Consider the following 12,753-nt stretch of genomic DNA (forward strand, 5'->3'; position numbering starts at 1 on the left):
TTTATAGTGATTAGACTATAAAACAGTATTTATATTGATTAGATTAGACTAAAACACAGTATTTATAGTGATTAGACTATAAAACAGTATTTATATTGATTAGATTAGACTATAAAACAGTATTTATATTGATTAGATTAGACTATAAAACAGTATTTATATTGATTAGACTATAAAACAGTATTTATAGTGATTAGACTATAAAACAGTATTTATATTGATTAGACTATAAAACAGTATTTATATTGATTAGACTATAAAACAGTATTTATATTGATTAGACTATAAAACAGTATTTATATTGATTAGACTATAAAACAGTATTTATATTGATTAGACTATAAAACAGTATTTATAGTGATTAGATTAGACTATAAAACAGTATTTATATTGATTAGATTAGACTATAAAACAGTATTTATAGTGATTAGACTATAAAACAGTATTTATAGTGATTAGACTATAAAACATTATTTATATAGATTAGACTATAAAACAGTATTTATATTGATTAGACTATAAAACAGTATTTATATTGATTAGACTATAAAACAGTATTTATATTGATTAGACTATAAAACAGTATTTATATTGATTAGACTATAAAACAGTATTTATATTGATTAGACTATAAAACAGTATTTATATTGATTAGATTAGACTATAAAACAGTATTTATAGTGATTAGACTATAAAACAGTATTTATAGTGATTAGACTATAAAACAGTATTTATAGTGATTAGATTACACTATAAAACAGTATTTATATTGATTAGACTATAAAACAGTATTTATATTGATTAGACTATAAAACAGATTTGTGAAATGAGATGCTGTCTTCTCCAATTTTATTTTTCAGCTTTTCTAGTTTTTATTGGCCAAAAGCCAGCGATTACCGGCTAATGGAAACCCTGGAGTGTGTGTTACCGTTGACTATGGTGCCGGGGTAGAGACAGTGGTACTGTGTGTTACCGTTGACTACGGTGCCGGGGTAGAGACAGTGGTACTGTGCGTTACCGTTGACTACGGTGCCGGGGTAGAGACAGTGGTACTGTGCGTTACCGTTGACTACGGTGACGGGGAAGAGACAGTGGTACTGTGCGTTACCGTTGACTACGGTGCCGGGTGTAGAGACAGTGGTACTGTGCGTTACCGTTGACTACGGTGCCGGGTGTAGAGACAGTGGTACTGTGCGTTATCGTTGACTACGGTGCCGGGTGTAGAGACAGTGGTACTGTGCGTTACCGTTGACTACGGTGCCGGGGTAGAGGCAGTGGTACTGTGCGTTACCGTTGACTACGGTGCCGGGGTAGAGGCAGTGGTACTGTGCGTTACCGTTGACTACGGTGCCGGGGTAGAGGCAGTGGTACTGTGTGTTACCGTTGACTACGGTGCCGGGTGTAGAGACAGTGGTACTGTGCGTTACCGTTGACTACGGTGCCGGGTGTAGAGACAGTGGTACTGTGCGTTACCGTTGACTACGGTGCCGGGTGTAGAGACAGTGGTACTGTGCGTTACCGTTGACTACGGTGCCGGGTGTAGAGACAGTGGTACTGTGCGTTACCGTTGACTACGGTGCCGGGTGTAGAGACAGTGGTACTGTGCGTTACCGTTGACTACGGTGCCGGGTGTAGAGACAGCGGTACTGTGCGTTACCGTTGACTACGGTGCCGGGTGTAGAGACAGCGGTACTGTGCGTTACCGTTGACTACGGTGCCGGGTGTAGAGACAGCGGTACTGTGCGTTACCGTTGACTACGGTGCCGGGTGTAGAGACAGCGGTACTGTGCGTTACCGTTGACTACGGTGCCGGGTGTAGAGACAGTGGTACTGTGCGTTACCGTTGACTACGGTGCCGGGGGTAGAGGCAGTGGTACTGTGCGTTACCGTTGACTACGGTGCCGGGTGTAGAGACAGTGGTACTGTGCGTTACCGTTGACTACGGTGCCGGGTGTAGAGACAGTGGTACTGTGCGTTACCGTTGACTACGGTGCCGGGTGTAGAGACAGTGGTACTGTGCGTTACCGTTGACTACGGTGCCGGGTGTAGAGACAGCGGTACTGTGCGTTACCGTTGACTACGGTGCCGGGTGTAGAGACAGTGGTACTGTGCGTTACCGTTGACTACGGTGCCGGGTGTAGAGACAGCGGTACTGTGCGTTACCGTTGACTACGGTGCCGGGGTAGAGACAGTGGTACTGTTGGCTCCAGTATGCAGCGACACGACAGCCTTCCGGAAGATGCCACACTGACGGAGGAATCACGTCCACAATCTGGAACGACACACGGAACAACATTAATACACGCTGACGAACAACCGGTAATAAATACAAACAGGACACAGACGTAATGAAATGTACTCACAGCCTCCTGCAGGAGTTGCTCCAGACAGTAGATATGAGGTCTGTTCCCTCTCTCTCCCTCCACCACCACACTGTAACTACAGAACAGAGGTCAGAGGTCAGGGGTCAGGAGTTGTTCCAGACAGTAGATATGAGGTCTGTTCCCTCTCTCTCTCCCTCCACCACCACACTGTAACTACAGAACAGAGGTCAGGGGTTAGGGGTCAGGAGTTGTTCCAGACAGTAGATATGAGGTCTGTTCCCTCTCTCTCTCCCTCCACCACCACACTGTAACTACAGAACAGAGGTCAGGGGTTAGGGGTCAGGAGTTGTTCCAGACAGTAGATATGAGGTCTGTTCCCTCTCTCTCCCTCCACCACCACACTGTAACTACAGAACAGAGGTCAGGGGTCAGGAGTTGTTCCAGACAGTAGATATGAGGTCTGTTCCCTCTCTCTCTCCCTCCACCACCACACTGTAACTACAGAACAGAGGTCAGGGGTTAGGGGTCAGGAGTTGTTCCAGACAGTAGATATGAGGTCTGTTCCCCCTCTCTCTCCCTCCACCACCACACTGTAACTACAGAACAGAGGTCAGGGGTTAGGGGTCAGGAGTTGTTCCAGACAGTAGATATGAGGTCTGTTTCCTCTCTCTCTCCCTCCACCACCACACTGTAACTACAGAACAGAGGTCAGGGGTCAGAAGTTGTTCCAGACAGTAGATATGAGGTCTGTTCCCTCTCTCTCTCCCTCCACCACCACACTGTAACTACAGAACAGAGGTCAGGGGTCAGGAGTTGTTCCAGACAGTAGATATGAGGTCTGTTCCCTCTCTCTCTCCCTCCACCACCACACTGTAACTACAGAACAGAGGTCAGAGGTTAGGGGTCAGGAGTTGTTCCAGACAGTAGATATGAGGTCTGTTCCCTCTCTCTCTCCCTCCACCACCACACTGTAACTACAGAACAGAGGTCAGGGGTTAGGGGTCAGGAGTTGTTCCAGACAGTAGATATGAGGTCTGTTTCCTCTCTCTCTCCCTCCACCACCACACTGTAACTACAGAACAGAGGTCAGGGGTCAGGAGTTGTTCCAGACAGTAGATATGAGGTCTGTTCCCTCCCTCTCTCTCTCCCTCCACCACCACACTGTAACTACAGAACAGAGGTCAGGGGTCAGGAGTGTATTTGCATTTGTATTTATTATGGATCCCCATTAGTTCCTGCCAAGGCAGCAGCTACTCTTCCTGGGGTTTATTATGGATCCCCATTAGTTCCTGCCAAGGCAGCAGCTACTCTTCCTGAGGTTTATTATGGATCCCCATTAGTTCCTGCCAAGGCAGCAGCTACTCTTCCTGGGGTTTATTATGGATCCCCATTAGTTCCTGCCAAGGCAGCAGCTACTCTTCCTGGGGTTTATTATGGATCCCCATTAGTTCCTGCCAAGGCAGCAGCTACTCTTCCTGGGGTTTATTATGGATCCCCATTAGTTCCTGCCAAGGCAGCAGCTACTCTTCCTGGGGTTTATTATGGATCCCCATTAGTTCCTGCCAAGGCAGCAGCTACTCTTCCTGGGGTTTATTATGGATCCCCATTAGTTCCTGCCAAGGCAGCAGCTACTCTTCCTGGGGTTTATTATGGATCCCCATTAGTTCCTGCCAAGGCAGCAGCTACTCTTCCTGGGGTTTATTATGGATCCCCATTAGTTCCTGTCAAGGCAGCAGCTACTCTTCCTGGGGTTTATTATGGATCCCCATTAGTTCCTGCCAAGGCAGCAGCTACTCTTCCTGGGGTTTATTATGGATCCCCATTAGTTCCTGTCAAGGCAGCAGCTACTCTTCCTGAGGTTTATTATGGATCCCCATTAGTTCCTGCCAAGGCAGCAGCTACTCTTCCTGGGGTTTATTATGGATCCCTATTAGTTCCTGCCAAGGCAGCGGCTACTCCCCCTGGGGTTTATTATGGATCCCCATTAGTTCCTGCCAAGGCAGCAGCTACTCTTCCTGGGGTTTATTATGGATCCCCATTAGTTCCTGCCAAGGCAGCAGCTACTCTTCCTGGGGTTTATTATGGATCCCCATTAGTTCCTGCCAAGGCAGCAGCTACTCTTCCTGGGGTTTATTATGGATCCCCATTAGTTCCTGTCAAGGCAGCAGCTACTCTTCCTGAGGTTTATTATGGATCCCCATTAGTTCCTGCCAAGGCAGCAGCTACTCTTCCTGGGGTTTATTATGGATCCCTATTAGTTCCTGCCAAGGCAGCGGCTACTCCCCCTGGGGTTTATTATGGATCCCTATTAGTTCCTGCCAAGGCAGCAGCTACTCTTCCTGGGGTTTATTATGGATCCCCATTAGTTCCTGCCAAGGCAGCAGCTACTCTTCCTGGGGTTTATTATGGATCCCCATTAGTTCCTGCCAAGGCAGCAGCTACTCTTCCTGGGGTTTATTATGGATCCCCATTAGTTCCTGCCAAGGCAGCAGCTACTCTTCCTGGGGTTTATTATGGATCCCTATTAGTTCCTGCCAAGGCAGCGGCTACTCCCCCTGGGGTTTATTATGGATCCCTATTAGTTCCTGCCAAGGCAGCAGCTACTCTTCCTGGGGTTTATTATGGATCCCCATTAGTTCCTGATACCAAGGCAGCAGCTACTCTTCCTGAGGTTACTACATGTGTCATTTCATAGTTTTGATGTCTTCACTATTATTCTACAATGTAGAAAATAGTAAAAAAATAAAGAGAAACCCTTGAATGAGTAGGTGTGTCCAAACCTTTGACCGGCAGTGTACATTATAAAGCATTTTAACACACGTTATCCAGATACTGACTGTTAGCACTTGGTGGTCTATATCAGCTTCCCACCAGAATGGGAGGTGAGGCAGATGAACCTGTAGCCATATTACTTCAACAGTATTTAACATGAGATCCTCTCTAAGCTTTACACCGCCTCAGTGCTAACAGGGTGAGCTACACACAGTGGACTTCCTACTAGGACACACCACCTCAGTACTAACAGTGGACTTCCTACTAGGACACTCCACCTCAGTGCTAACAGTGGACTTCCTACTAGGACACACCACCTCAGTGTTAACAGTGGACTTCCTACTAGGACACACCACCTCAGTGCTAACAGTGGACTTCCTACTAGGACACACCACCTCAGTGCTAACAGTGGACTTCCTACTAGGACACACCACCTCAGTGCTAACAGTGGACTTCCTACTAGGACACACCACCTCAGTGCTAACAGGGGACTTCCTACTAGGACACACCACCTCAGTGCTAACAGGGTGAGCTACACACAGTGGACTTCCTGCTAGGACACACCACCTCAGTGCTAACAGGGTGAGCTACACACAGTGGACTTCCTGCTAGGACACACCACCTCAGTGCTAACAGGGTGAGCTGCACACGGTTGACTTCCTACTAGGACACACCACCTCAGTGGTAACAGTGGACTTCCTACTAGGACACACCACCTCAGTGCTAACAGTGGACTTCCTACTAGGACACACCGCCTCAGTGCTAACAGGGTGAGCTACACACAGTGGACTTCCTACTAGGACACACCACCTCAGTGCTAACAGGGGACTTCCTACTAGGACACACCACCTCAGTGCTAACAGGCTGAGCTACACACAGTGGACTTCCTACTAGGACACACCACCTCAGTGCTAACAGGGGACTTCCTACTAGGACACACCACCTCAGTGCTAACAGTGGACTTCCTACTAGGACACACCACCTCAGTGCTAACAGTGGACTTCCTACTAGGACACACCGCCTCAGTGTTAACAGTGGACTTCCTACTAGGACACACCACCTCAGTGCTAACAGTGGACTTCCTACTAGGACACACCACCTCAGTGCTAACAGGGTGAGCTACACACAGTGGACTTCCTACTAGGACACACCACCTCAGTGCTAACAGGGTGAGCTACACACAGTGGACTTCCTACTAGGACACACCACCTCAGTGTTAACAGTGGACTTCCTGCTAGGACACACCACCTCAGTGCTAACAGTGGACTTCCTACTAGGACACACCACCTCAGTGCTAACAGTGGACTTCCTACTAGGACACACCACCTCAGTGCTAACAGTGGACTTCCTGCTAGGACACACCACCTCAGTGCTAACAGTGGACTTCCTACTAGGACACACCACCTCAGTGCTAACAGTGGACTTCCTACTAGGACACACCACCTCAGTGTTAACAGTGGACTTCCTACTAGGACACACCACCTCAGTGCTAACAGTGGACTTCCTACTAGGACACACCACCTCAGTGCTAACAGTGGACTTCCTACTAGGACACACCACCTCAGTGCTAACAGGGGACTTCCTACTAGGACACACCACCTCAGTGCTAACAGGGGACTTCCTACTAGGGCACACCACCTCAGTGCTAACAGGGGACTTCCTACTAGGACACACCACCTCAGTGCTAACAGTGGACTTCCTACTAGGACACACCACCTCAGTGCTAACAGTGGACTTCCTACTAGGACACACCACCTCAGTGTTAACAGTGGACTTCCTACTAGGACACACCACCTCAGTGCTAACAGGGTGAGCTACACACAGTGGACTTCCTACTAGGACACACCACCTCAGTGCTAACAGGGTGAGCTACACACAGTGGACTTCCTACTAGGACACACCACCTCAGTGCTAACAGTGGACTTCCTACTAGGACACACCACCTCAGTGCTAACAGTGGACTTCCTACTAGGACACACCACCTCAGTGCTAACAGTGGACTTCCTACTAGGACACACCACCTCAGTGGTAACAGTGGACTTCCTACTAGGACACACCACCTCAGTGCTAACAGTGGACTTCCTACTAGGACACACCACCTCAGTGCTAACAGTGGACTTCCTACTAGGACACACCACCTCAGTGCTAACAGGCTGAGCTACACACAGTGGACTTCCTACTAGGACACACCACCTCAGTGGTAACAGTGGACTTCCTACTAGGACACACCACCTCAGTGCTAACAGTGGACTTCCTACTAGGACACACCACCTCAGTGCTAACAGGCTGAGCTACACACAGTGGACTTCCTACTAGGACACACCACCTCAGTGCTAACAGTGGACTTCCTACTAGGACACACCACCTCAGTGTTAACAGTGGACTTCCTACTAGGGCACACCACCTCAGTGCTAACAGTGGACTTCCTACTAGGGCACACCACCTCAGTGCTAACAGTGGACTTCCTACTAGGACACACCACCTCAGTGCTAACAGTGGACTTCCTACTAGGACACACCACCTCAGTGCTAACAGTGGACTTCCTACTAGGACACACCACCTCAGTGCTAACAGGCTGAGCTACACACAGTGGACTTCCTACTAGGACACACCACCTCAGTGTTAACAGGGGGAGCTACACACAGTGGACTTCCTACTAGGACAAACCACCTCAGTGCTAACAGTGGACTTCCTACTAGGACACACCACCTCAGTGCTAACAGTGTAACTCTGGTTCATAGGCACATGGATTACTGTATACGATAGCAGTAGGATCAACAGAGGCATTCAGGGCAGTTATATATATATGTGTGTGTGTGTGTGTGTGTGTGTGTGTGTGTGTGTGTGTGTGTGTGTGTGTGTGTGTGTGTACTCACATGTCCGGGGAGTGTACGGTGTTGACGTGTCCAGCATACAGCAGCTGATCGTCCATGGGGATCAGAACCCGCAGACCATCCTGAAGAGAGTCTTTATCTAACACACACTGGACCGGAGCTGGATCGATATATCAATAAACCAATCAATAAACCAATCAATATACCAATCAATAGACCAATCAATAGACCAATCAATATATCAATCAATATACCAATCAATAGACCAATCAATATACCAATCAATAGACCAATCAATAAACCAATCAATATATCAATCAATAAACCAATCAATATATCAATGCATCTATATATATACACTAACAAAGTGCATTCAGGAAAGTATTCAGACCCCTTCCCTTTTAAAACATTTTGTTACATAACAGCCTAATTCTGAAATGGATTCAATATTTTTTTTTCTCATCAATCTACACACAATACCCCATAATGACATCACAATACCCCATAGATGTCATTATAGGGTATTGTGATGTCATTATGGGGTACTGTGATGTCATTATGGGGTATTGTGATGTCATTATAGGGTATTGTGATGTCATTATGGGGTATTGTGATGTCATTATGGGGTATTGTGATGTCATTATGGGGTATTGTGATGTCATTATGGGGTATTGTGATGTCATTATGGGGTATTGTGATGTCCTTATGGGGTACTGTGATGTCATTATGGGGTACTGTGATGTCATTATGGGGTATTGTGATGTCATTATAGGGTATTGTGATGTCATTATAGGGTATTGTGATGTCATCATGGGGTATTGTGATGTCATCATGGGGTATCGTGTTTAGATTGATGAGGGGGAAAAAACGATTTAATACGTTTTAGAACGAGGCTGTAACGTAACAAAATGTGAAAAAAGTCAAGGGGTCTGAATACTTTCTGAATGTACTGCATACACCAACAATAAACCAAATCAAATGTATTTATATAGCCCTTCTTACATCAGCTGATATCTCAAAGTGCTGTACAGAAACCCAGCCTAAAACCCCAAACAGCAATGCAGGGGTAGAAGCACATAACAGTATATACACTAACACAACTATACACTAATGTATCAATATATACACTAACACAGCTATACACTAAAGTATCAATATATACACTAATACAACTATACACTAAAGTATCAATATATACACTAATACAACTATACACTAAAGTATCAATATATACACTAATACAACTATACACTAACACAACAATATATACACTAATACAACTATACACTAATGTATCAATATATACACTAATACAACTATACACTAATGTATCAATATATACACTAATACAACTATACACTAATGTATCAATATATACACTAATACAACTATACACTAATACAACTATACACTAATGTATCAATATATACACTAATACAACTATACACTAATACAACTATACACTAATACAACTATACACTAAAGTATCAATATATACACTAATACAACTATACACTAATATATCAATATATACACTAATACAACTATACACTAATGTATCAATATATACACTAATACAACTATACACTAATACAACTATACACTAATGTATCAATATATACACTAATACAACTATACACTAAAGTATCAATATATACACTAATACAACTATACACTAATACAACTATACACTAAAGTATCAATATACACACCAACGTATCAATATAACCAGTCCACTAACCAGACGACAGAGTCCTCTCAGCCGGACTGCTGTGTGACCGAGGAGGAGGTCCATCGTCTTCAGAGAAGCTGCTGTCCTGACTGGGTTCGAAGTCTTCGTCGGCCTCCATACTCTTCATCAGCCTACTGACCGCTCCACGAGCCTGTGGAACACACACACACACACACACACACACACACACACACACACACACACACACACACACACACACACACACACACACACACACAGAGAGGCAGTTGTACGTAACACACGTGAAGGATCATTGATGAGGATGAATGTAGCCGTACACAGACCTCTCGGGGTTTAGCCTTGGCTTTTGATTGGCTCTTGCGTGCAGGGCTGAGGGGAGGGGCTACAGGGCTCTCTGTGATTGGACTAGACAGAGAGGGCGGGGTCAGGGGAGAGTCCTTCAGCCTCTTCTTCTGATTAACACACAGAAACAAGCAAGTTAGAACACACACACACACACCACACACAGACACACACACACATACCATCATAAACACCCTAGAAAGATGGACAGACCGAGAGGACAGACCCGAGAGGACAGACCCTAGAGGACAGACCCGAGAGGACAGACCCGAGAGGACAGACCCTAGAGGACAGACCCTAGAGGACAGACCCTAGAGGACAGACCCGAGAGGACAGACCCGAGAGGACAGACCCGAGAGGACAGACCCGAGAGGACAGACCCGAGAGGACAGACCCGAGAGGACAGACCCGAGAGGACAGACCGAGAGGACAGACCCGAGAGGACAGACCCGAGAGGACAGACCCGAGAGGACAGACCCGAGAGGACAGACCCGAGAGGACAGACCCGAGAGGACAGACCCGAGAGGACAGACCCGAGAGGACAGACCGAGAGGACAGACCCTAGAGGACAGACCCGAGCAGACAGACCCGAGAGGACAGACCGAGAGGACAGACCCGAGAGGACAGACCCTAGAGGACAGACCCGAGAGGACAGACCCGAGAGGACAGACCCTAGAGGACAGACCCTAGAGGACAGACCCGAGAGGACAGACCGAGGACAGACCGAGGACAGACCCGAGAGGACAGACCCGAGAGGACAGACCCGAGAGGACAGACCCGAGAGGACAGACCGAGAGGACAGACCCGAGAGGACAGACCCGAGCTGACAGACCCGAGAGGACAGACCCTAGAGGACAGACCCGAGAGGACAGACCGAGAGGACAGACCGAGAGGACAGACCCGAGAGGACAGACCCGAGAGGACATTCCCTAGAGGACAGACCCTAGAGGACAGACCGAGAGGACAGACCCGAGAGGACAGACCCGAGAGGACAGACCCGAGAGGACAGACCCGAGAGGACAGACCCGAGAGGACAGACCCGAGAGGACAGACCCGAGAGGACAGACCCGAGAGGACAGACCGAGAGGACAGACCCGAGAGGACAGACCCGAGCTGACAGACCAGAGAGGACAGACCAGAGAGGACAGACCCTAGAGGACAGACCCGAGAGGACAGACCCGAGAGGACAGACCCGAGCTGACAGACCAGAGAGGACAGACCGAGAGGACAGACCCGAGAGGACAGACCCGAGAGGACAGACCCGAGAGGACAGACCCGAGAGGACAGACCCGAGAGGACAGACCCGAGAGGACAGACCGAGAGGACAGACCCGAGAGGACAGACCCGAGAGGACAGACCGAGAGGACAGACCCGAGAGGACAGACCCGAGAGGACAGACCCGAGAGGACAGACCGAGAGGACAGACCCGAGAGGACAGACCGAGAGGACAGACCCGAGAGGACAGACCCGAGAGGACAGACCCGAGAGGACAGACCCGAGAGGACAGACCCGAGAGGACAGACCCGAGAGGACAGACCCGAGAGGACAGACCGAGAGGACCGACCCTAGAGGACAGACCCGAGAGGACCGACCCTAGAGGACAGACCAGAGAGGACAGACCAGAGAGGACAGACCCTAGAGGACAGACCCGAGAGGACCGACCCTAGAGGACAGACCGAGAGGACAGACCGAGAGGACAGACCGAGAGGACAGACCCGAGAGGACAGACCCGAGAGGACAGACCCGAGAGGACAGACCCGAGAGGACAGACCCGAGAGGACCGACCCTAGAGGACAGACCGAGAGGACAGACCCGAGAGGACAGACCCGAGAGGACAGACCGAGAGGACAGACCCGAGAGGACAGACCGAGAGGACAGACCCGAGAGGACAGACCCGAGCTGACAGACCCGAGAGGACAGACCCTAGAGGACAGACCCGAGAGGACAGACCGAGAGGACAGACCGAGAGGACAGACCCGAGAGGACATTCCCTAGAGGACAGACCCTAGAGGACAGACCCTAGAGGACAGACCCTAGAGGACAGACCCGAGAGGACAGACCGAGAGGACAGACCGAGAGGACAGACCCTAGAGGACAGACCCGAGAGGACAGACCGAGAGGACAGACCGAGAGGACAGACCCGAGAGGACAGACCCGAGAGGACAGACCCGAGAGGACAGACCCGAGAGGACAGACCCGAGAGGACAGACCCGAGAGGACAGACCCGAGAGGACAGACCCGAGAGGACAGACCCGAGAGGACAGACCCGAGAGGACAGACCCGAGAGGACAGACCCGAGAGGACAGACCCGAGAGGACAGACCCGAGCTGACAGACCAGAGAGGACAGACCGAGAGGACAGACCTGAGCTGACAGACCCGAGAGCACAGACCGAGAGGACAGACCCGAGAGGACAGACCCGAGAGGATAGAAGCGAGAGGACAGACCCGAGAGGACAGACCCGAGAGGACAGACCGAGAGGACATCCCCGAGAGGACATCCCCGAGAGGACAGACCCGAGAGGACAGACCCTAGAGGACAGACCCTAGAGGACAGACCCTAGAGGACAGACCCGAGAGGACAGACCCGAGAGGACAGACCCGAAAGGACAGACCCGAGAGGACAGACCCGAGAGGACAGACCCGAGAGGACAGACCGAGAGGACAGACCCGAGAGGACAGACCCGAGAGGACAGACCCGAGAGGACAGACCCGAGAGGACAGACCCGAGCTGACAGACCCGAGAGGACAGACCCGAGAGGACAGACC

General features: G+C 49.0%; 1 protein-coding gene across 1 annotated transcript in view; it reads right to left on the reverse strand.

Annotated features, from left to right (window-relative positions):
• LOC129833734 (trinucleotide repeat-containing gene 18 protein-like) overlaps nucleotides 1-12,753 on the reverse strand; it is a 299,469-nt gene that overhangs the window by 21,276 nt on the left and 265,440 nt on the right. The window contains 13 exon segments of the mRNA XM_055898516.1: nucleotides 974-1,127; nucleotides 1,129-1,173; nucleotides 1,221-1,400; nucleotides 1,402-1,446; nucleotides 1,448-1,492; nucleotides 1,494-1,538; nucleotides 1,540-1,584; nucleotides 1,586-1,630; nucleotides 2,138-2,272; nucleotides 2,364-2,439; nucleotides 7,973-8,090; nucleotides 9,672-9,813; nucleotides 9,968-10,096. Of these exon segments, the coding sequence (XP_055754491.1) occupies nucleotides 974-1,127; nucleotides 1,129-1,173; nucleotides 1,221-1,400; nucleotides 1,402-1,446; nucleotides 1,448-1,492; nucleotides 1,494-1,538; nucleotides 1,540-1,584; nucleotides 1,586-1,630; nucleotides 2,138-2,272; nucleotides 2,364-2,439; nucleotides 7,973-8,090; nucleotides 9,672-9,813; nucleotides 9,968-10,096 (1,204 nt within the window).

Source organism: Salvelinus fontinalis, chromosome 34 (assembly GCF_029448725.1).
Source record: "Salvelinus fontinalis isolate EN_2023a chromosome 34, ASM2944872v1, whole genome shotgun sequence".
Classification (NCBI taxonomy): Eukaryota; Metazoa; Chordata; class Actinopteri; order Salmoniformes; family Salmonidae; genus Salvelinus; species Salvelinus fontinalis.